This window comes from Dendrobates tinctorius, unplaced genomic scaffold (assembly GCF_039654945.1).
Source record: "Dendrobates tinctorius isolate UK_male_01 unplaced genomic scaffold, ASM3965494v1 ptg000083l, whole genome shotgun sequence".
NCBI classification, from domain to species: domain Eukaryota; kingdom Metazoa; phylum Chordata; class Amphibia; order Anura; family Dendrobatidae; genus Dendrobates; species Dendrobates tinctorius.
The window spans coordinates 29,207,654-29,233,942 of NW_027361751.1; the positions used below are offsets into that span (position 1 = coordinate 29,207,654).

General features: G+C 46.6%; 1 protein-coding gene across 6 annotated transcripts in view; it reads right to left on the reverse strand.

Annotated features, from left to right (window-relative positions):
* Positions 1-26,289, reverse strand: part of IPO11 (importin 11) — a 555,951-nt gene that overhangs the window by 290,034 nt on the left and 239,628 nt on the right. For all 6 annotated transcript variants that reach the window (XM_073584259.1, XM_073584261.1, XM_073584258.1 and 3 more), the window contains one exon: positions 12,880-12,995. In XM_073584259.1, coding sequence (XP_073440360.1) covers positions 12,880-12,995 — 116 coding nt within the window. The remainder of the gene's footprint in view (positions 1-12,879; positions 12,996-26,289) is intronic.

Consider the following 26,289-nt stretch of genomic DNA (forward strand, 5'->3'; position numbering starts at 1 on the left):
GCCTCTTGGACACATCATCCTAGTCACCACTTGACGGAAGTCGTTTTAATCCATTCCGAGACCTGGTGGTTTATTGAAATTTTTTTTGTGTTTTTGTATCTTCCCCTTCTTTCAAGAACCATAACTGTATGCACTTCATAGCCTGTGCTTTCTAAGGAATCAGCACTCCGTTCTGTGTGAGTGATCAGACAGGTGTTGGGCATTTCTAGCTGTGCACAGGAGGTCTATTGCATGATTGGTGGGTGTTCCAGGACACAGACTCCCAAATAATTAGGTACAAAAATTAGTCACCCTTAAAGGGAAGGTGATATCCCAAAAAAAAAATTTCAGCAATTGAAAAAATGTAAAGAATTAATGTTTACATTTTCTTATAAAATATTATCATTTGTTTTTAATTTTGTAAAATATGAAAAATAATTTTAAAAAGTTTGGCATTTCCACTTGTTAACACTAGGGGGAGCAGCTACTGAAATTTGGCACAAAAACCTAGTGTACAACTAGCTCACATTACTGCACTGGAGTAAATATGGGCGGAGTCTGCTGACATGGGTGTGGTGTCACTCCTCTCCTCCCCTACTGGGTGTTTGCTAAGGGAAAAGAGAGGATGACATTTAGGAACACAGTGAGCAGCAGTTTTGATGGGGCCTGCAAAGTTATACTGACTGTCTTTGCATGTAAAGTCTGGATCAGAACAGGTCATCAATCAGCAGACATGTTTCCTGGATTTCTGTGGAGCAGACAAGAAGACGGTCCATCCATGTGTATAAAACACAGCGCTCTATGTACAATCCCTGGCACCAAACAGGGTGCCCCCCATAGACCAGCACACTGCTCTCCTGAAATACTCTGTGCTGCTGTCACCCTGCTCCTTCCACCATACATCAGGCCTCTGTCGCCTCGCTTTCACACATCTCCAGGACGGGATCTGAGGCGAGGAATGGGGTCTTTGGTCACCGAGGATGGCAGGCAGCAAGGATTCTGGGAGCAGGGTGACAGCAGCACAGAGTATTTCAGGAGAGCAGTGTGCTGGTCTATGGGGGGGCACAGAGGGAGGTATATGGGGGAGGAGCAGGATGACAGCAGCACAAAGTATTAAAGGAGAGCAGTATCACACGGGATAGGATTAGATACACGGCTCAGCAGTCAGTATCACACAGGATAGGATTAGCTACATGGCTCAGCAGTCAGTAGAACACAGAAGATTAGACACATGGCTCAGCAGTCAGTATCACACAGGAGAGGATTAGATACACGGCTCAGCAGTCAGTATCACATAGGAGAGGATTAGATACACGGCTCAGCAGTCAGTATCACACAGGATAGGATTAGATACACGGCTCAGCACACAGTATCACACAGGAGAGGATTAGATACACGGATCAGCAGGCAGTATCACACAGGATAGGATTAAATACACGGCTCAGCACACAGTATCACACAGGAGAGGATTAGATACAGGGTCAGTATCACACAGGAGAAGATTAGATGTCCAGCAGATTGCCAAGTGTTTTGTAAGAGCATGTAAAGCGCCATGGAATAAATGGCGCTATAACAATAAATAATAATAATAATAATAAGAGCAGGGAGCAGCTCCTCCTATGTTTTGTAAGAGCAGGGGCAGCAGCTGGTCGGGTGTTTTGGAAAGAGCAGCTTGGTGTCCAGGAGCTCGTCCTGGTTCCTCTCCTGCAGCTGGTATGTGCAGAGTGAACATCCAAGCCGTTATGCTGGAACAGTACAGCATCCAGGGCTTGCAATAGAGTGTAAATGAAGCTAAAAGAAAACACTGGGCTCTAATAAGATGGTGCCTGGCCACACCTACAGCTGTGAATTGAGCTGCCCACAGAGGCGTGGCCAGTTCACTCCTGATGCAGCTGCAATGAAAGAGATAGGGTCGGCAGCCGACTATTGTCTCTTATGCCCAGGGACTGCCGTAAATGAGCATGGAAAGTGTCGTTCAGCAGCCAGAGAGGTAAGATGGCAGCCCCCAGTGGCTGCATTACTACAGAAAAAAAAAAATCCATACACACCACTGAGTCAAGCTTAGGGGACAATATCTTTTTATACTATTTTCTTTTTTACATTAAATTATGAAAAAACACGGCACCTTCCTTTTAACTTTGGGTCTAACGATATTCTGCTAGTGGATATTCTGATGTAGTACTAGAAATACTAGGATTGTTGATGTAAGAAGAGGCTGCTCACACTGCTGTCCACCGTATCTATCCGATCTAATACTGGATATACCAAGGGTGCTGAGGTAAGAAGAGGCTGTCTCACACTGCTGTCCATCGTATCTATCTGATCTAATACTGGAGATACCAAGGGTGCTGAGGTAACAAGAGGCTGTCTCACACTGCTGTCCATCGTATCTATCTGATCTAATACTGGAGATACCAAGGGTGCTGAGGTAAGAAGAGGCTGCTCACACTGCTGTCCACCGTATCTATCCGATCTAATACTGGAGATACCAAGGGCGCTGAGGTAAGAAGAGGCTGCTCATACTGCTGTCCACCCTGTATGTCTGATCTAATACTGGAGATACCAAGGGTGCTGAGGTAAGAAGAGGCTGGCTCATACTGCTGTCCACCCTGTATGTCTGATCTAATACAGGAGATACCAGGAGTGATGAGGTACGAAGAGGCTGCTCATACTGCTGTCCACCCTGTATATCTGATCTAATACTGGAGATACCCTGTCTTTCTGAATGATACGACATGTTACAGGTATGTCAAGGTGAGAGCAGCTGAGTTTTCTACCGTACATACTCACAGACACCAGTACTATTAATATTCTAACACAGGTGTCTGTCAGTATAACAATATAGCATCCAATTTAATAGATTTTACCTAAAAATTAATGTAATTTGAACATGAAAAGTATTTAAAAATATATTTATGACATTTCCTGTAGTTAATTTTTCCATTCCCGGAAAACGTTTTTAAGCTGATCAATGCACATTAAACTAAAGAGGTTTTACCACTGAATACATTAATTTCCTTCGTAGAGGGTCTAACCAGTAAGACCCCACAGATTCCCAGAACAGCGGTTACAAAGTCCGCTGTCGTGCTTAACATTCATGACTGCCATTCTCGCAGTCACATAGAAGTGGAGAGCAGTGGGCAAGCATTTACAGTACCTCTCCACTGACATAGGTGACTTTGGGACTCCTGTTCTTGAGATTGGTGGGGGTCCCAGTGGTCAGACCCCAGCCATCATGAATTTATCATCTCTCCTGTGTATGATGTATAACTGAGAAATATATTTAGCTGGAAAACACCTTTAGAGTCATGCCACAGCAATTCTCAGCCAAATCAAGTGACTTGCATTGAGATAAGTAGCGTAGCTACCGGGGGGGCAGAGGGGGCAGTCGCCCCGGGCCCAGCGCTGTGAGGGGGCCCACCCAGATTTACACTTAACTGTGTCTGCGGCAGAGAGGGAGAATCAATCATCTCCCTGCTCTGCCCCTATGTGCTCTTCTCGGCCACAGGGCCTGTGATGAGGTCACAGAAGGGGAGGATTCGAAGTCACATGATCAGGGGCCTCACTGACTGTATGCACTATGCAGGACTCTGCTGTGCTGGTTGTCATGGTGCGCTGGGATTGGAGCAGAAGCATAGCTCTAATCTCTTCTGGGTGCACAGGACCTATGATGAGATCACAGGAGGGGAGGAGTCGAGGTCACATGATCAGGGGCCTCAGTCTCAGTGTATGCAGGACTCTGCTGTGCTGGTTCTCATGGTGCTGGATGAAGGGAAGTTTCTGTGTGGGGTCAGGAGGGCTTTACAGGGTGCATGTATCAGAGCTGTGTGTCTATGAGGTGTACGGAGCGGAGCCGCGTGTGTGCGAGGTGTACGGAGCGGAGCCGCGTGTGTACGAGGTGTACGGAGCGGAGCCGCGTGTGTACGAGGTGTACGGAGAGGAGCCGTGTGTGTATGAGGTGTACAGCGAGGTGTACGGAGCAGAGCCACATGTGTACGGGGTGTACGGAGCGGAGCCGTGTGTGTATGAGGTGTATGGAGCTGCGTGTGTACGAGGTGTACTGAGCAGAGTCACATGTGTATGAGGTGTACAGAGCGGAGCCGCGTGTGTGCGAGGTGTACGGAGCGGAGCCGCGTGTGTGCGAGGTGTACGGAGCGGAGCCGCGTGTGTGCGAGGTGTACGGAGCAGAGCCGCGTGTGTGCGAGATGTACGGAGCAGAGCCGCGTGTGTGCGAGGTGTACGGAGCAGAGCCGCGGGTGTGCGAGGTGTACGGAGCAGAGCCGCGTGTGTGCGAGGTGTACGGAGTGGAGCCGCATGTGTGCGAGGTGTGCGGAGCCGCGTGTGTACGAGGTGTACGGAGCAGAGCCACTTGTGTCCGAGGTGAACGGAGTGGAGCCGTGTGTGTACGAGGCATAGAAAGCGGAACCGTATGTGTATGAGGTGTGCAGAGCTATGCGTGTACAAGGTGTATGGTGGGGAGCATTCATACCTCCCAACCGTCTCGATTTTGAGAGAAAGTCTGCCCCGTTCGGGAGCTTACTTTTCCCGCGGACACAAGAGTACACGGCAGAGCCCCGAGGAGCACTTTAAAATTTGCACGTGACCACCGAAAGTGACGTGCTGGAAGCTGACTGGAAATGAGGTAATTTCGGGAGGAGATTGTGACGGAACTATGGAGGCACCTCAGGGAATGCTTCAGATCCATCACCGTGTCCTCCGACAGCGCGGACAGCGGGATCGCCCTGGACTCGGGGATGTCGGCCATGTGAGTGGATCATGATATGTCTTGCACTGGGAGGCTCAGGTGGGCACTGCAATGGGAGCCGGGCTGCTATAGTATCTTTCTTTCTCTCTCTTTCTTTATCTCTCTCTGTTCTTTCTTTCTCTCTCTGTTTCTCTTTTCTTTCTTTCTCTCTCTGGTCTTTCTTTCTTTCCCCTCTTCCTTTCTCGCTCTCTGTTCTTTCTTCTTTCTTTCCCCTCTTTCTTTCTCTCTCTGTTCTTTCTTTCCTCTCTTTCTCTCTCTCTGTTCTTTCCCCTCTTGCTTTCTCTCTAATCTTTTTTCTTTCTCCCTCTAATCTTTCTTTCTCTCTTGGTTATTTCTTTCTCTCTGTTCTTTCTTTCCCTCTCTCTGTTCTTTCTCTCTCTCTCTGTTCTTTCTTGCTTTCTCTATAATGTTGCCCCCTTCATATGGTATAATACAGCTCCCCCAAAAAATAGAATGTAGCCCCTTCAGAATATAATGCAGCCCCCCTCATAGAGTATCAAGCTGCCCTCCCTTATATGGGGTATCATACTACCCCCCTCATACGGGGTATCATGCTGCCCCCTCCTCATACGGGGTATATCATGCTGCCCCCTCATACGAGGTATCATAATCATGCAACCAGGACTCTCTATATAAATTAAAAAAAAAAACAAAACTATACTCACCTCTCCTCCTCACTCCCACGCTGATTTCGACGGCGGCTCTGCTCTGATGTCAGGAGTTGCGCGGCAGTCAGACCGGCACACAGCGGGGACGCGATGAAGTGATGTCATCGCACACCCACTGTGTGTCAGAGGAAGAGGGCAATGATGGGAGAGGGAGCGTCATGTGAAGCTCTCTCTTACATTATTGCCGTGCGCACTGGGGGGCTGCGTTCATGCCGCAATAATTGAATATATATATACTAGCTGAAGAGCCCGGCACTGCCCGGGCATAGTAACTAACTGTGGTTAGTTATAGCAAATTATAATTATCCTCCATCCCATAGTCCCGTGCCCATATACCCATCATACATATCCACCATCCCATAGGCCCGTGCCCATATACCCATCATACATACCCTCCATCCCATAGTAGAGTGCCCATATACCCATCACACATCCTCCAATCCCATAGTCCCATGCCCATATACCCGTCATACATATCCTCCATCCCATAGTCCAGTGCCAATATACCCATCATACATATTCACCATCCCAGTCGAGTGCCCATATACCCATCACACATCCTTCATCTCATAGTCCCATGCCCATATACCCATCATACATATCATCCATCCCATAGTCCCGTGCCCATATACCCATCACACATCCTCCATCCCATAGTCCCGTGCTCATATACCCGTCATACATATCCTCCATCCCATAGTCCAGTGCCCATATACCCATCACACATCCTCCATCCCATAGTTAACCATTATGACATCATAATGAGCGGCGGGGCTTGCAACCTATGATGACATCATCGTCGCCCTGGCAACCATTATGACATCATAATGAGGGGTGGGGCTTGATACACACACATTTTCCCCATTATGTAGATAGGGGCAAAATTGTTTGGTGAATTGGAACGCGTGGGGTTAAAATTTCGCCTCACAACATAGCCTAGGACACTCTCGGGGTCCAGACGTGTGGCTGTGCCAAATTTTGTGGCTGTAGCTGCGACGGTGCGGATGCCAATCCCGGACATACATACATACACACACTTGAGCTTTATATATTAGATATTATTTTTGGCAACAGCGCGGTCATCTGCTGAGGTTCTCTGGTTAGGGGCCCACTCAGAAGTTTCGCCCCCTACCCGCCCCCCCCCCCCCCCCGAACCAAAACCCTAGCTACGCCTCTGATTGAGATCTATAGGAAGTGAGTTGCCTGGGACTTTCAACCAGCAACAACAATCACATTTGAAAAAATTTGTGACTGTCATAGTTGCTGTAAGACGCAGATCGCAAGGTGATACCACAAGAAATCAGTTTAATATCACAATGCAATACCGCAATTTTAATGTCATACCGTAATGTCAATGTCATAATGTAAGATGAAAAATGGGAAGTTATCGGACAGTTCGGTAATAACCCGCATTATAGATCACAGCTACTTTATACATATGGTTAGCTTTACTAAGGGATAAACACGCGTTTTTGGTCTTCTTACATAGGACTGTATAGACATCAAAGATTTAAAAAGCCTGTGTCTTTCTCTTCATCTAGTGAAGTTGAGAAAGACTCATGGGAGTTGAAGAGTTATTTATCATATTTATATTGCTTATATGTCCCATTTTCTCCCCTCTATGATGACCTGCTCCGTCTCAAGTCATCGAAATGATATATTGCCGGTGTTATATGAAGATGCACGGAGGGAAGAGAACGGGCCAAGGGCAGACCACACATTCCTCTGACAAAGGCGTATATTGCGGACAAGTTTATATGACAGGTAACCGTGATATGGATGAATTATCAATATATGTATTGATTGCTCTGTCTGCCAAAATCGCAGAACATCAGCAAGTATGAAAATTGCAGGGTAGATTATACATGAATGTTAAATAGAGCAAAAATAAAGAAAAGAGAAAAAACAACAGTTCTTGAGTTTGTGAAAAGGTAGCTGAGAGCTGCAACTTTCACCGGCACATATAGTACATGTGTGATGACCATCTGGTCCTATTCTGGACTGCAATTGAGACAGCACCCCGGGCAACCCCGAGACCCTTTACCCCTATACAGGGATCTGGAATTACAGCAGAGCCCAGGAGGTAGCTGTCTGTATAAGAGCAGTGGACCAGAGCAGGACGGTCGCCAGAAAGGGATAAATTAACGGAACCAAAGGAGTAGTCAGGAGACCAGGTCTAAAACAGGCGGGCGGCAGAGGTACAAAATCGGCAGACAGTAGCAGAGTCAAAATCCAGGCCAAGGTCACGAGTCTTAAACCAGGAGGGCAACTGCGGTACAAAATCAGCAGGCAGTATCAGAGACAAAATCCAGGCTAAGGTCAGAGTCAGCAATAGCAAATAACACACTAGCACACTGTGGAAACCAAGACTATATCTGGCGGCCTGCAAGACAGGCCCCAAGGTATTTGAAGGATCAGGCTATCCCTCACAGGCTCACAAGTCTAATGATGTCATTTGGACCGCCCCCAGGACCAGGTCAGATGGTGATGCACCAACCCCTTCATGACTGACAGAGGAGCAGAGCCTGCAGCCACCAGATGCCTGCGCAGGAGCCCCTTCTCTGTCACCACCACCCACGGGCGAACCACAGCGCTTCCTAGTGGCCGAGGCAGGAACAGCCGTCCCTGAATCTGACGGCGACGTGACAGTCCGGTGCCTCCCAGTGGCCGAAGTAGGAACAGCAGTCCCTGTGTCTGATGGCGACGTGACAGTCCGGCGCCTCTCAGTGGCCAAGGCAGGAACAGCAGTCCCTGTGTCTGACGGTGACGTGACAGTACCCCCCCTTCTAAGAGGGGCCTCCGGACCCTCAAAACCTGGTTTGTTAGGGTGAAGGAGGTGAAATTTCCTGATCAACCCTTTGGCATGAATGTCACCAGCAGGGACCCAGGACCTCTCCCCCGGACCGTAGCCCTTCCAGTGCACCAGATACTGCACGGACCCTCTCACTAAGAGGAAGTCAAGGATACCCTGGACTTCGTACTCCAAGGCACCCCCGACCAAGACTGGAGAAGGAGGGGACTGGACAGGATGAATTGGGGAGCGGTACAATTTGAGGAGAGACTTGTGCAAAACATTTGGCAGTTTGAATGACTGAGGGAGTTTCAGACGAAAAGCTACTGGGTTAATCACCTCAATAATTTTGTACGGAACAATGAACCTGGGACCCAGTTTGGCAGAGGGCACTTGAAGCCTAATATTCCTGGTAGAAAGCCAGACTTTGTCTCCAACTCCCAGGTGCGGCCCTTTGGATCGCCGTCTGTTAGCAGCCGAAGCTGGTCTAACCTGAGCCCCTTTCAAGTTTGTGTTCACTTCTGACCAAATCGTCTTTAACTGATGTATAGATCTTTTTACCCCAGGGAGCTCTGACATTTTAGCACAGAATGAACCAAAGCGTGGGTGCAGCCCAAGATTACAAAAAAAAGGGGTAGTCTTTGATCGACTCCGGGTACTGAGGGCGAACTCTGCTAACGGCAGATGTTCCACCCAATCGGACTGATGCTCAGACACATAACAACGGAGATATTGTTCCAGAGCTTGGTTGGTACGCTCGGTTTTACCATTGGTTTCAGGGTGATAGGCAGAGGAGAAGGACAATTCAGGGGTAGTCTTGATTGACTCCTGGTACTGAGGGCGAACTCTGCTAACGGCAGATGTTCCACCCAATCGGACTGATGCTCAGACACATAACAACGGAGATATTGTTCCAGAGCTTGGTTGGTACGCTCGGTTTTACCATTGGTTTCAGGGTGATAGGCAGAGGAGAAGGACAATTCAATGCCAATGCGTTTGCAGAATGCCCTCCAAAATTTCGAAACAAACTGGGTACCCCTGTCGGACACGATATTCACAGGAGCGCCATGCAGTCGTACAACATGAATAATGAACAGTTTGCTTAGGGTTTCGGAATTAGGTAGTCCAGACAGAGGAACAAGATGACACTGCTTACTGAACCTATCCACCACCACCCAGATACACGTCTTCGCTTCTGAGGGCGGTAGGTCAGTAATAAAGTCCATGGAGATGTGGGTCCATGGCCCCTCAGGGGTAGGCAAGGGCTGGAGCCAGCCGGCAGGGCGATTATGGGGAGAATTAGCGCGAGCACAGATTTCTCAAGCCAGTACATAGTCCTTACAATCCTTTAATACAGTTGGCCACCAAAAATTCCTGGTCACTAGTCTGATGGTATTATTGATACCTGGATGCCCTGCAAGGACAGAATCATGTGATTCCTTCACAACTTGCAGGCGGAATGTGGACGGAACAAACAATTTTTGGGGAGGCGTAGTGTCAGGGGCTTGTTCTGGGGATCTACGAATCTCCTCCAGAAGATCCAAAGACACAGCCGAAACAACAATCCCGTTGGCCAATATTGGAGCTGGTTCAGAGTCCTCGGCCAGTGAGGGGCAAAAATTTCGAGAGAGGGCATCAGCCCTTACATTTTTAGTACCTGGTCGAAAAGTGATCACAAAATCAAATCTCGAGAAGAACAAGGCCCACCTTGCCTGTCTAGGATTCAGTCTTTTTGCTCACTCCAAGTAGGTCAGGTTCTTGTGACCGGTGATCTTTATGTTTCGCACCTTCGAGGAAGTAGCGCCATTCCTCGAAGGCCCATTTTATTGCCAACAATTCCCAATTCCCTATATCATAATTCCTCTCAGTGGAAGAGAATTTTAGGGAAAAGAAGGCACATGGACGAAGTTGAGTGAGGGATGTCGTGCCTTTCAATAGCACTGGTCCTACTCCAACCTCAGAGGCATCAACCTCTACAACAAAGGGGCGGTCTAGATCAGGCTGAATCAATATCGGGTTAGAAGCAAAACATTCTTTTAAAACAGAAAATGCCTGAAGTGCCTCAGGCTTCCAATTAACCACATCCACCCCCTTTGCGGGTCAAATCCGTGAGTGGTTTGGCGATCTCCGAAAAACCTTTAATAAATTTGCGATAATAGTTAGCGAACCCTAAGAATTGCTGCAGTGCTTTAAGAGACTTGGGTTGTCCCTATTCCTTAATGGGTTGGATCTTGGCAGGATCTATGAGAACCCTTTAGCTGAGACAATGTACCCCAGAAACTGTACCTCCTCAGCCATAAAAACGCATTTCTCTAGTTTGGTGAATAGAGAATGTTCTCTAAGTCTCTGGAGAACAGAACAGACATGTTGGACGTGCGTCATAAGGTCAGCAGAGTAGATCAGGATGTCATCCAAATAAACGACTCCATATACTACACAGATGTCTCTGAAGATATCGTTCACAAAATTCTGAAACACGGCAGATGCGTGACTGAGCCCGAACGACATTACAAGGTACTCAAAGTGGCCAAGGGGTGTGTTAAACGTGGTCTTCCACTCATCTCCCTTTCTTATACGGACAAGATTATATGCTCCACGGAGGTCAAGCTTAGTAAACCAACGGCTCCCAACAGCTGATTAAAAAGATCAGGGATGAGTGGAAGCGGATACTGGTTTTTTACAGTGATTGCGTTTAACTCACAGTAATCAATGCAAGGTCTGAGACCACCATCTTTCTTTTCCACAAAAAAGAACCCAGCTCCAACAGGTGAGGTGGATGGTCTAATAAACCACTTATGTAAACTGTCTACTATGTAGTCTTTCATGGCCTGACGCTCTGGACCATAGAGATTAAATATTCTCCCCTTTGGGAGAAGAGAATCTGGTACCACGTCTATGGGGCAATAGTATCCTTTTTGAGGGGGTAATTTCTCCGATTCCACTATGGAAAAACATCCTCATAATCGCTAAATGTATAAGGCACAAAGGGAGGTTTGATTTTAACTTGGTTCACCAATAGCGATATACATTTGTCCTGACACTGTGGGCTCCAGCGCACAATATCACCAAGGTGCCTGTCTATGACCGGATTATGTTTACGTAACCATGGCATACCCAAAATAACTGCGGCTGATAAATTAGCAATCACAAAAAATGACACGTTCAGTATGTAATGTCCCCACTGACATAGCTATTTCTGCAGTAACAAACTCTACTCCACCCTGGACAATAGATGTGCCATTGGCTATTGCAGATTCAGTCTTCCCTGCCTGGTGCAGGGCTACAATTTTGTTTCTGGTGTCCTTTGACAGCTCTTTGGTCTTCACCATAGTGGAGTTTGGAGTAAGACTGTTTGAGGGTGTGCACAGGTGTCTTTTTATACTGATAAGTTTAAATAGGTGCCATTACTACAGGTAATGAGTGGAGGAAAGAGGAGACTCTTAAAGAAGAAGTTACAGGTCTGTGAGAGCCAGAAATCTTGATTGCTTGTTTCTGACCAAATACTTATTTTCCACCATAATATGCAAATAAAAAGAAAAAAAAACAGACAATGTGATTTTCTGGATTTTTTTTTCTCAGTTTGTCTCCCATAGTTGAGGTCTACCTATGATGTAAATTACAGACGCCTCTCATCTTTTTAAGTGGTGGAACTTGCACTATTGCTGACTGACTAAATACTTTTTTTCCCCACTGTAGTAGGCGTAATAATAAAATTAGAAATAGCGACATAGTGAATCGGAAGAACTATACTAACTTTCTAATTGGAGGTATTTGCTAATATTATTATTTATTATTACACCTACTACATATTGGGATAGGATCTTGTTGATGGGAATACTCCTTTCCTCTCCACCCTTCAAGCCTGATTGACAGCTCCTCAATGTCCTACTCAGATGTCAATCAGGCTGATTGAGTGGAAACTGAATACACTTGGACTTGTCTTGCCCTTTGTAATAATAGGACTGAAAAGCCATTCTGCCATGGATTTGTAGCATAAGTACACATCATCATCAAGTCCAAGTGATCCATTTGTATTGTGAAACAGATCTGCTATAAGGTAATGGTGACACGATGTAATACTTCATTTCACCTGTGATGGCGCTGCAGGGAAATTGAACCAAAACGCACAGCGGATTGCTGGTAAACATAACTTAGCAAAGGGAGATCTTTCTTAGGCTATGTCACACGCTGCGGATTGGTCTGCGGATTTTTCAAAATCCGCAGGTAAATTCGAAGGTCAGAAGACCTGCGGTTTATCTGCGGATTAGCCTGCGGGTTTGCCTTGCGGTTTATCACCTCTACAATGGAGGAGATGGCAAACCGCAGAGGAATCAGCAGAAAAGAATGACATGTCAATTCTTTCTGCGGATTTCCATGGGTTATAATGGTACTGTACAATGCAGCAGATTCTGCTGCGGATCCGCAGGGCCAAATCCGCTGCGGATCCGCAGCAGAATCTGCAGCGTGTGCACATACCCTTAAAAAAGGGATTTGTTCAAAAAAGACTAACCCAAACGAAATCATTTTTTTGTTAGTTTTCAAATCTCTAGTTCAGGCATATACACATGACCACATGAAAACAAAAAAAGAAATCAGTATAAGACAAAAAGCAATATCGGCCATTCCCATCATCCCATGTTTACAGCAGGAAAACATCTATATTTAAACAAGTTTACCATAATTCCAGGCCGTCTTCCAGGAGGTAAATGTGCGGCGGCTGCGAGACGTCTGTGCTCAGCTGAATTACAGGAAGCAGGAATGGATATAAATTCTGGCTGTCTCCACTTAGGCCCTTTTTCCAAAAAACAAATAAAAAAGAATATATATATATCAGTGTGGCTTATTTACAACTGGTAAAATATAAAACTTAACGACCTTTATCCTTTAGTTTCACGACACAATATATACCCAGAAGAGCAGCTTTCTCCTCTATTACTGAACATTTATATTACATGAACTTTACATTTGCTTTACCCGTCAATTCAGCCGACAGGCAAGTGTAGTTCAATGTAGAAAAATGGAAGGTTATGCACTTGGGACGTGAAAAATAATGTGAAAATTACATATTGAATAGTAAAACACAATATATAAACCAAACAATGGAAGAAACGTAGGTACGAAATATTGGGGAACGGTAAATTTACCTTTAAAGGGACTTATTGTTTAACGGGAACCTGTCAGACCGGTTTCAGTTGTGCCTGAACAGTTATACCATTTTCTGAAACTCAGGGAAATTATACTTCACCGATCTGGCTACGGACCAAAGTCGGTGATGAGACTAGTCCGCCTCAAGCCCTGGCCGGCTCTTCCCAGCGCTGATAAAGGTGATTAGCAGGTCTCTCCATGTACTAGCGAGAGACCGACCTGTCAATCACCTGGGATTAGCTGGCTAGGGACGCGACCAGACAAGTCATTTCCAGCTATGGTGTCAGGCTGGATCTTTAAAGCATACTTTCTCTGAGAGTGGTTCAGGGAGTAATATACTTTGCTGTGATCATGCAGTCAGGTTGCGATTCATGCTGCCAGCGGTGTGAACAGCATGAATTACCCGACAGGTTCTTTTTAAATTAGATTTTTATGTTAAATGTTTGTTTTTTTTTTTCAATCTTGCTTACCGTATTTTTTCCCATACCACAATAAATAAAACATACGGAAAACTCACAATTCTCCATTCTGCCATCAAGTCTAATTCAAGACACAGACAAGATCACAAAGACAGGCAACGCCTCTATATATGGTAGATGACAAATGATCAACCATTCACAATAGGAATGTACAGTTGTGGCCAAAAGTATTGACACCCCTGCAATTCTGCCAGATAATACTCAGTTTCTTCCTGAAAATGATTGCAAACACAAATTCTTTGGTATTATTATCTTCATTTAATTTGTCTTAAATGAAAAAACACAAAAAGAATTGTCCTAAAGCCAAATTGGATATAATTCCACACCAAACATAAAAAAGAGGGTGGACAAAAGTATTAGCACTGTTCAAAAAATCATGTGATGCTTCTCTAATTTGTGTAATTAACAGCACCTGTAACTTACCTGTGGCACCTAACAGGTGTTGGCAATAACTAAATCAAACTTGCAGCCAGTTGACATGGATTAAAGTTGACTCAACCTCTGTCCTGTGTCCTTGTGTGTACCACATTGAGCATGGAGAAAAGAAAGAAGACCAAAGAACTGTCTGAGGACTTGAGAAACCAAATTGTGAGGAAGCATGAGCAATCTCAAGGCTACAAGTCCATCTCCAAAGACCTGAATGTTCCTGTGTCTACCGTGCACAGTGTCATCAAGAAGTTTAAAGCCCATGGCACTGTGGCTAACCTCCCTAGATGTGGACGGAAAAGAAAAATTGACAAGAGATTTCAACGCAAGATTGTGCGGATGTTGGATAAAGAACCTCGACTAACATCCAAACAAGTTCAAGCTGCCCTGCAGTCCGAGGGTACAACAGTGTCAACCCGTACTATCCGTCGGCGTCTGAATGAAAAGGGACTGTATGGTAGGAGACCCAGGAAGACCCCACTTCTTACCCCGAGACATAAAAAAGCCAGGCTGGAGTTTGCCAAAACTTACCTGAAAAAGCCTAAAACGTTTTGGAAGAATGTTCTCTGGTCAGATGAGACAAAAGTAGAGCTTTTTGGGCAAAGGAATCAACATAGAGTTTACAGGAGAAAAAAAGAGGCATTCGAAGAAAAGAACACGGTCCCTACAGTCAAACATGGCGGAGGTTCCCTGATGTTTTGGGGTTGCTTTGCTGCCTCTGGCACTGGACTGCTTGACCGTGTGCATGGCATTATGAAGTCTGAAGACTACCAACAAATTTTGCAGCATAATGTAGGGCCCAGTGTGAGAAAGCTCGGTCTCCCTCAGAGGTCATGGGTCTTCCAGCAGGACAATTACCCAAAACACACTTCAAAAAGCACTAGAAAATGGTTTGAGAGAAAGCACTGGAGACTTCTAAGGTGGCCAGCAATGAGTCCAGACCTGAATCCCATAGAACACCTGTGGAGAGATCTAAAAATGGCAGTTTGGAGAAGGCACCCTTCAAATATCAGGGACCTGGAGCAGTTTGCCAAAGAAGAATGGTCTAAAATTCCAGCAGAGCATTGTAAGAGACTCATTGATGGTTACCGGAAGCAGTTGGTCGCAGTTATTTTGGCTAAAGGTTGTGCAACCAAGTATTAGGCTGAGGGTGTCAATACTTTTGTCTGGGCCATTTTTGGAGTTTTGTGTGAAATGATCAATGTTTTGCTTTTTGCTTCATTCTCTTTTGTGTTTTTTCATTTAAGACAAATTAAATGAAGATAATAATACCAAAAACTTTGTGTTTGCAATCATTTTCAGGAAGAAACTGAGTGTTATCAGACAGAATTGCAGGGGTGTCAATACTTTTGGTAACAACTGTAGCTGCTGAAAAGAACAAAAACCATGATCCTTATATTACAACTGTTGGCCGATGTGAAAACTGCATAACTTTTAAATGTAACTTGTGATAATGAGAATACTAGTGAAGAGTGAATGTGCTCCTATAAGGTGTTATCTGAGCATGCTCAGGTGCTAACCGAGTGTCTTCAGCGTACTTGAATAATATGTTCCAGTCCCCGCGCCTGTGTGTCTTGAGGCTGTCTAACAGCTGCAACACATGTAGGGAATGCCTAACAAACAGGCAATCCTTGCATATGTTGTGGCTGTCTAACAGCCCTGAGACAAGCAGCCGAGAGGGGACTCGAACATTTTATTCGAGCACGCTGAAGACACTCGGTTAGCACCCGAGCATGCTCAGATAACACCTTATGTGAGCACATTCGCTCATCAGCAGAGAATGCAAGAAACAAAAGATATCATCTATTTATATAATTGCCTTGCAATGTTTTCATTTCCTGTTCTGTCCAGATGTCACCGCATCCCAGAATTCCAAGCGGTAGAAGTTCACCAACCGCCATATTGGGACACTCAAGTGATGGGTGTGTCAATATGGAAACTGCTGCTGCTGGTACCAACCTATTGCGCGGTACCACCAGTGGAACACCATCGCACCACACAAACACTCTATACACCGTATGCACCACACACACACACACACACTCACACAGCCTCATGCGCGGTACCACCAGTGGAACACGTCGCACTGCACCTGCGTGAATTCCACGCAGGCGCCGTGAATCATTTGGCTGATTCCGGTGGCAGATGCGCAACGTGTCTATAGGCAAAGGAAGCCAGTCACATAAAAGGGGTTTTCTCCCGAACGAAAGTTCATTTTAAAAATTGTCTGTGTCTGACTGTGTACGGAGCATACCACATCTCCTGGGCAGGGGAGGAAGCAAAAGACAATACTGACATTACAGCAGGGGATCACAGAGGACTCATTTTGTCAGTTAAAATATTTCACTGACTGTTTTTAAACAATATTTTACCTCACAAAATGAATCCTTTGTGACCTCCTGCTGTAATGTCAGTACTGTCTGTTGCTTCCTCCCCTGCCCAGGAGCTGTGGTATGTTCTGTACACAGTCAGACACAGACAATTTTTAAAATGAACTCTTGTTTGTGGGAAAACCCCTTTAAATATAAATTCCTCCTGACATGCTGTGCACTGACTCTTTAGTGATAGGGTACACAGGTCAAACGAGATGACATGAGAGAAAACAGCAGATGGGGGAGAGAGAAAGTGCACTGGGGTGAGACAGACAGAGCACAGGAGGGAGACAGCTCAAACGGGACAGCACATGAGGAGAGAACACAGCACAGGAAGGAGAGAGACAGCAGACAAGGGGGACATGGGGTAGACAGGTCAAAGAAGAGAACACAGACGGGAGAAGTCAGCACATGGGGAACGAGAGCGTGGATAAGTGGGTGAGCACATGGGGGGGGAGATTCTCAAAGCTGCAAAGCCTGCCCCCATCATGACATTACCGCCTTCCCGATGCGATAGCATCCGGCCTCCATCTAGTTTTATCATAAAATCCTGATTTATACAATAAGTCATTTTCTGGTGACAGATTCCCTTTAGCCCATTCACACCTAGTGTAAATGCTGTATTTATTTTCTGCTGCTATTTTCTCTGTAGGTTTTCTGCAGGTGTCGCCATCAAAATACGCATTAATATTTTTTTTCTGGTTAGAATATTTCGCTGCAGATTTGAACCAGCATTTAAAGGCATATTTTGGGTACAGAAAATTTTTAAAAGCTTTTATTTTTCAATTAAAAATGAAAATGCTTTTTTTTTCTCTTTGTCAGGCTGTTCATAGAAACCTGCAGACAAAAAACGCGCAGTTCAATAATATCCTTAAACTTTAGACGTACAGTGAACAGGAGTTTTCCTGAAATCCCATCCACTTTGCTCGAACAGATAAACGCAGCAGATTGTCTGCACAAATAAAAAAAAGCATAGTATTTATGCTATATGGGAACATGGCCTTAGGCGACCAGTGCCAAGCAGCTGCTGCCAAAGCTAGTAAAATAATAAAATGCATCATAAAAAGAACAGACACAAAAGACGAGAACAGAAGTTTTACTGAAATCACTCAAGAAATATTGGGCACAGATTTGTGCATTTGCTAAAAGACATAGTTGTACTTGGGCTAAAAGCAAACAAGATTTTAGGATGTATAAAAACAGAGATACAGTGCTGTACAAATTAATTGGGACAAAGCATTTTTGTAAGTAAAACCGTAAGTTGGTTACCAGTCAGTGATTCAAACCAGTTTTAGCTGCTTTGAACTGGCACTGACACCTGTTCAAATCCCAAAATATTGTTACCTCTTCATAAATCACTGGTGAGGCCATATCTAGAATATGGGATCCAGTTTTGGGCTAAAAATTTTAAAAAGGATATTCAGAAGTTAGAATAGGTTCAATGGCAGGTAACTAGATTACTACAAGGGATGGCGGACTCTCATATGAGAAGAGGTTGGAAAAGTTGGGCTTGTTTAACTTAGAAAAAAAGATGCCTCAGAGAGGAACTCATTTACATGTATAAATATATGTGTGGCCATTATAAAACACTGGCACATGACTTATTCCTTCCAAAGACCATACTAAGGACCAGGGGTTACTCATTACGGGTGGAAGAAAGGCTAAATTGGAGAGGGTTCTTTACAGTTAGAGCAGTCAGATTGTGGAATGTCAACTAGAGATGGGCGGACACTTGGATGTTTGGGTCCAGTCGGTTCGGCTGAACAGTTACAAAATGTTTGGGTTCGGGTACCAGAACAGTACCCGGTTCCGAACCCCATTCACTTGAATGGGGGGCCCGAACATCCAGCATTTGCCACGCTGTCATGTGCACGACAGCGCGGCAAATTCAGCTTCTGATCGGTGGTGAAATCCTCCCCACCGGTCAGAGAGCCGTGATTACCGTGATGTCAAAAGACAGCGTGAGCGCTCAGCTGTGATTGGAGGTATAAAGTTTACCTCTGGTCACTGGTATCAGCTGATGGGACTAGAGCTCCCATCATCTGACACCTGCTGCCGCTAATAACAGCGAGAGCAGGAATGGCTGATGGGTGTATTCATTAGCCAGCTCCAGCGCTGGAAATAAATAATAATAATAATAAAAAAAACAGCTTGGGTTCCACTGTATTTCTGATAACCAACCAGGCAACACTCACAGCTGGGGGCTGCAACCCTCAACTATCAGCTTCAACAAAGCTGGTTATCAAGAATAGAGGGGTCCCCACGCTGTTTTTTTTTAAATTATTAAATAAATAACTTAAAAAAAACGACGTGGGGTCCCCCCAATTTTTGAAAACCAGCCTTGCTAAAGCAGACAGCTGGGGGACTATATTCTCAAGCTGGTAAGGGGCCATGGATATTGTCCCCCACAGCCTAAAAATAGCAGCCCGCAGCTGTCCAGAAAAAGCACATCTATTACAGTAGATGCGCCAATTCTGGCACTTTGCTTGGCTCTTCCCACTTGCCCTGTAGCGGTGGCAAGTGGGGTTCATATTTGTGGGGTTGATGTCATCTTTGTATTGTCAGGTGACATCAAGCCCACGGTTTAGTAATGGAGAGGTGTCCATAAGACACCTCTCCATTACTAATCCTATAGTTGCATGGTAAATAAAGACACAGCCAGAATAGAGTCCTTTACTTACTTATTTTTATTTAAACGTAACAAACACAGTTATACTCACCTAACGCCTAATTCCACCTAAGCCCTCGTTCTACTGTAATAAAACAAAAATAAAAAAACAACAATATCCCTCGCTTCTCTGTCGTTCTGTCCCACACCGTAATTCATATCTTGGGGAGAAACAGTTTCAACCCGGACGGTGCTAAGATGCGACCATCCAAGCTGAGAACCAGTGGTGAATGAGCTGCTGCGAACGCAGCCTCAGTGACCGGCGGTGAATTCATCGAGGTTACGTCCAGTCACTGAGGCTGCGTTCCCAGCCTTGCTGAACAGCCGTGACCTCGGTGAGATCCCTGCTGAGTTTTTCTCACAGTGCTAACGGGGATCTCTCTGACCGGCGGGGAGGATTTCAACGCCGATCAGAAGCGGTGTTTGCTGCGCTGTCATGCACATGAACCCGAACAGCAACACAAACTTACTGGTGAAGTCCTTGCTTGGTGCCCGTGCCTGGACAGTAAGTGTTCAGTACAGACGCTGAACTTTACTGTTCCGGTTTGCCCATCTCTAATGTCGACCATAAGAAGTAGTCATTGCAGACATTATAATAGATTTTTAAATAGGGCTAGAGGATTTTCTCAGTACACGCAACATTGTGGGTTATACATAATTTAATGACAAAATGAACAACTGGTGGAGAAAGGTTGAACTTGATGGGCCTAGGTTTTTTCCACCTATGTAACTATGGAAGCAGAGATGTCACATACTGTGCTTCTGAAAACGAAACAAATAAGAGTAATAGAGCCATGCAGTGCAAAATGTAAAACAGTGGCAGAATCAGGGGAGTTCAGGGATTTTAACTTTATTTTTTTGAGTAAGTGATAGGTTCTCTTTATGGCCCTGATCTTTCCCCGCTGTCTGTCGCTGATCGCGCGAGATTGCGCAGCTCCATTTCTCGTCGGGCGCTTCCTGCTGGCGCAGATGAGCGACATGTGGACGCGGACGGGAGGACGTCAGGATCGCCGCGTCTGAAAGGTAAGTAACGACCGCTAGATCGCTGCTGCATCGCTGTGAGATCTGCCTGTTTGGCAGCTCACTAGCGATCATTTAGCGATGCACCAGTGATCCTGACCGGGTCGTATCGCGGTCGGGATCGCTGGTGCATCGCTAAATGTAAAGGGGCCTTTACATTTTGTAGTCCGGTGGGTGGTCTCCTGAATGATTGATAGTCTTCCCTGTATATCTGCATACAGAGACAGCCAAGTAGCACCACCCACTGGACTAAACATAGAAATTACATGGATTTAAATGACTAAGACGCGTTACACTGATTATTTACCCACATTACATATATCGATCTGCTCATTTTCTCCTGCTCTATAACATGCCACACATGGTTATGTTAAAGGGAACCTTTCACGTTGCATTGTTTTAACAAAGTATACTTTGAACGATTTGTGCCTGTTTTTTCAACGTCACTAACTTCTGTATGTTACTGTTGTTCTTGGATTTGGCAGACTGACAATATTTACTCCTGTAGCACATGCAGAATTTACCATATGCAACGACACAAGAATAGACGATGCAAATTCATGAACAGGTTTTCAACTGTTTATAAATAACGTTTACGCGTCAGCTTTTTCTGTGGAATAGACAGCGTTATTACGTCTGTTGGCTACGTTTTGGCACAAAGTTTGAGAGTAAAAGGGAAGTGAAGAAAAATCCTTCTGCTCTAATCCAATGCAGAATCCCGTGCAGCCGTCGGACAAGCATCGCTGAAGAGATGAGAGCAGACAGAATCCCCATCATGTAAATGACTTGACACTCTTTACCAGATTACTTGGTGCAGACGGGTTTAGCGCTGCATCTTTTATGTATGAGAGCGCTGATACCATAAAGCAGAAGTGTTTACCTTCAACTCCTGCAAGAATCAGTAATGTGCGCTCGCAGCTTTCCAACAGTTTCTAAATATTGAAGGAATTTTTTGGGGAACAGGGTTGAAAGAGCCGAGCACAAAAATGACTCCATTTCTGTTAGGGTTCACTGTTGTGCGTAATATTTTTATTATAGCATCACTTTCATATTAATTGGAGCATCTCTGGTAAAAAATAAAAACTTAGATACTCAAGGACAGTTTATGTGTGAAATTCTTCAATTTAATCTCTTAAAGCGAACCTGTCAGCAAGATTTTGCTCATAAACTACAGACATTGTCAGGTTGCCGTTGTTATACTGATTAAAATGATACCTGGGGTGAAGAAATCTGTCTGGTGGTTCTTGTGTAATCAGTGATAGAAGTTTTCAGCTAATGATATGCTCGTGCTTCGTGGCTGGACTGTAGGTAGAGACTTATCTTCCTGCTCTAAGCCAGAGAAACCAAGGAGAGACCTGCCCACAGGCCGCCCTGAAACACAAACAATATCCTCATAATAGAGACGGACTGTTTGTGCTTTGGGGCGGCTTGTAGTCAGGTCTGTTCTTAGTTTCTCTGGCTTAGAGCAGAAATATCAGACTCTGACTACAGTCCGGCCCCGGAGCATGAGCATTTCATTAACTGAAAACTTCAATCACTAATTACACAAGAACCAAGAGACGGATTTCTTCACACTGGGTATCATTTTAATCAGTATAACACTGCCAACCTGACACTGTCTGTAGTTTACTTAGCAAAATCATGCTGAAAGGTTCACTTTAAGAACAAGAGAACTTTTTGTTTTTCCTTCCCCTTACTCCGAGAGTAATAACTTATTAATTTTTTTCATTCACATGGTAGTTTGAGGACTTGTTTTTTTGCGGAACGAGTTTTTAATGACACCATTCATTTTATCATATAATGTAATGGAAAAAAAACATGGATTTTTGTGAGTACTCACCGTAAAATCCTTTTCTCCGAGACGCTCATTGGGGGACACAGAGACTGTGGGTGTGTGCTTCTGCCGTCTGGAGGCTGACACTAAGTATACAAAAAAAGAGTTAGCTCCTCCTCCGCCGCATACACCCTCGCCCCCAGACCGGGCGTAACTCAGTTTAGTGCATAAGCAGTAGGAGAACGCGCCTTAAACTCAGGCAAGAAATTATACGTCTGAAAAAGGGACCACCCTGATCCTTACATAAGGATTTGTATAATTCAAAATAAACAGATGCCAACTGGCTAATAGGGTGGGTGCTGTGTCCCCCAATGAGCGTCTCGGAGAAAAGGATTTTACGGTGAGTACTCACAAAAATCCATGTTTCTCCTTCGTCTCATTGGGGGACACAGAGACTGTGGGACGTTCTAAAGCAGTCCCTGGGCGGGATCTTAGCTCACCCAATCCATGCTATTTTGCGCCCCTGATTAGAGGTGCGCAACTGCTGCCTGGAGAATCTTTCTTCCCAGGCTTGCATCCGAGGATGCCTGGGTATGTACGTTATAATGTTTGACAAACGTATGCAAACTGGACCAGGTAGCTGCTTTGCACACCTGTTCCGCTGAAGCCTGGTGTCGCAGTGCCCATGAGGCACCCACTGCTCGAGCCGAGTGTGCCCTGATCCCTGCCGGAACCGGCGTGGCACTGATTTGATATGATTCTTGGACTGTCAGACGAACCCATCTGGCCAAAGTCGCTCTGGACGCAGCGAGTCCCTTCCGCCGCCCTTCTGGAATCACAAATAGAGAGTCTGTCTGGCGGAATGGCGCTGTCCTTGTCACATATCTCCTAAGGGCTCTTACCAGATCCAGGGTGTGCAATGCCTTTTCTACCCTATGCACCGGTGCCGGGCAAAACGAGGGTAAGACAATGTCTTCGTTGATATGGAATGCAGAGACAACCTTCGGCAAGAAGGGGGGAGCTGGCCTTAAAACTACTTTATCCTTATAAAAAGTCAGGAACGGCGGTTTACAAGATAAAGCCGCCAGTTCCGAAACCCGCCTAATAGATGTTATCGCTACCAGAAAAACGACCTTCCTGGACAGGTAAGGTAAGGAGACTTCTTGTAACGGTTCGAAGGGAGGTTCCTGAAGGGCCCTGAGCACTAAGTTCAGGTCCCATGATTCCATCGGTGCCTTATAGGGGGGTACTAAATGTGCGACCCCTTGCATAAACGTCCTAACCTGCCAGACCGAAGCGACCTTTCGTTGGAAAAGCACCGACAGGGCCGAGACTTGCGTTCTGAGCGAACTCGGAGCCAATCCCGCGTCCAGCCCTGCCTGCAGAAAAGCCAGTACGTTGGGGATCGAAAAAACCAGAGGAGCCACTCCGCGATCCCTACACCAACGGAAAAACACTTCCCAAGTCCGATGATATACCTTCGCCGAGGAAGGCTTTCGGGCACTCACCATCGTGGCCACCACATCGCGCCTGAATCCTGCCTGTGTTAACAGCCAAGATTCAATGGCCACGCCGTCAAACACAGGGCCCCTAAGTTCGGATGGCAGATCGGCCCCTGGGACAGTAAGTCCGGCCGATCTGGGAGACGCCAGGGTACGTCCACCACTAGTTGAACCAGATCTGCATACCAGGCCCGCCGAGGCCAGTCTGGGGCCAGCAGAATTGCTGGAACCCTCTCTCTCCTTATCTTTCTGATGACTCTTGGAAGCAGAGGTAGCGGGGGGAACAAGTACGGGAGCCGAAACTGGCTCCACGGAAGCACCAGAGCGTCTGCTGCGATTGCCTGCGGGTCGAGGGATCGAGCAACGAATCTTTGAATCTTGGCGTTCTCTCTGGATGCCATAAGGTCCACGTCTGGTGTCCCCCACCGTTGGCAGATCTGTTGAAAAACCTCGGGGTGCAGGGACCACTCCCCTGCCGCGACCCCCTGTCGGCTGAGAAAATCCGCCGCCCAGTTTTCGATTCCCGGAATGTGCACCGCTGAAATTACCACGTGGTTTTTCTCGGCCCAACGCAGTACCAGCCCGACCTCGCGCATGGCTGCCTGGCTGCGCGTGCCCCCCTGATGGTTCACATACGCTACCGCTGTAGCATTGTCCGACTGAACGCGCACCGGCCGGTTTGTCAGCCAACGCTGAAAATGTTGCAGGGCCAATCGTATTGCCCGTATCTCCAGAATGTTGATCGGGAGAATTACCTCCCGAAAGGACCACCGCCCCTGGGCTGTGTGACTCTGGAAAACTGCACCCCAACCCTGCAGGCTTGCATCGGTCGTCACCACCAACCACTGTTCCGGGGGAAAGGGTTTCCCCTGAACCAGAGACGAGTCGCGAGTCCACCACTGGAGTGACCGTCGGACCGGTGGAGACAAACTGCACCGATGATTGAGGGAAAGCAGCCTTCGGTCCCATGCTGACAAGAGCGCATGTTGAAGCGGACGGAGATGGAACTGGGCAAACGGGATTGCCTTCATCGCCGCCACCATTCTGCCCAACACACTCATGCCGTACCGGATGGATCTGAAGCCCGGCTGAAGAAGGTTCCGTACCCCCTGTTTGATCCTTTGCGCCTTGTCCTGAGGGAGGATCACCAGCCCCTGGGAGGTGTCGAAAATCATGCCTAGAAATACGATTCTCTGAGCCGGAACCAAGGACGACTTGTTCCGATTGATCAGCCAACCTAGGCGGGCCAGGGTATCCAGAGTGATACCGACATTCTCTTGGCACGCCTGAAACGACGGCCCCTTTACCAAAAGGTCGTCCAGGTAGGGTAGTACCGTTATGCCCCGAGCATGCAGGATGGCCATAACCACCGCCATTATCTTTATAAAGACTCTGGGGGCAGTGGCCAGACCGAAGGGCAGAGCAACAAATTGGAAATGTCGCCCTCCGATCGCAAAACGCAGGAACCTCTGGTGTGGAGGAAAAATCGGGATGTGTAGATATGCATCCTGCACATCGATCGAGGCCAGGAATTCCCCTGGATCCATGGCTGAAATGACCGAACGGAGGGATTCCATCCGGAATCGCCTGACCCTGATAAACTTGTTCAGGATCTTTAAATCCATTACTGGCCTTACTGTCCCGTCCTTTTTGGGGACTGAAAACAGGTTGGAGTAAAAACCTTGCGTCTCTTCGCTTTTCGGCACTGGGACAATGACCCCGTTGCGCTGTAGCGTCATTATAGCCTGCAACAGACCGTCCGCCTGCGATTCTGTTCCGGAGAGCCGGGAACGGAAGAAACGCCGTGGCGGGAGTCCGACAAACTCTATCTTGTACCCGGACGATATCAGTTCTGCCACCCAAGCGTCGCGTGCCACTGCGACCCAAACGTGGCTGAACCTTAGTAGGCGTCCGCCCACTCTGTCGTCCGTAGGTACGAAGTGCCTCGAGTCATTTTGCTGGAGGCTTTTGTGATCTGGCCCCCCTCGCTCTGGGCAAACGGCCCCGGCCTCTACCCAGCGGATTGGCCCTGTAAGAAACTTGCCTTTCTCTAATCTGACCATCATTTGCGGAGGTGGATGCCCTGGCCGAAGTCCACCTCCAGGAGCTACGAAAGGGCCGAAAACGCCTCTGCGTCTGCCTGAATGCCGGCCAACTCTTCTGCTGCGGTAGAAAACTACTCTTCCCCCCTGTGGCTTCTGAGATAAGTTTATCAAGCTTTTCACCGAACAATCGATTGCCTTGAAAAGGCAATGAGGTCAAGGATTTTTTAGAGATAGAATCCGCTTTCCATAATCTCAGCCATAATGCTCGCCTTACGGCGATCGCATTTGCTGCTGCCACAGCAGAACACTCGGCCGCATCCAGAGCGGCGCCGACGAGATAATCACTCGCTCCTGATATCTGATTTGTCACCTCCAAGATTTCCGCGGGCAGATCCCTGTCTTGGAGGGCCCTATGCAGAGTGTCTGCCCATGAAACCATGGCCTTAGCCACCCAGGTAGCCGCAAAGGAGGGGGCCAGAGCCGACCCTGCTGCCTCATACACTGAGCGGGCAAGCCCCTCTATGAGGCGATCAGTTGGGTCCTTAATAGAAGAACCGCTGGGTATCGACAATAGCGATCTTGATGCTAAACGTGACACCGGTGGGTCCACTACTGGCGACTCCACCCACCCTTTATGGAGTTCAGGAGGGAACGG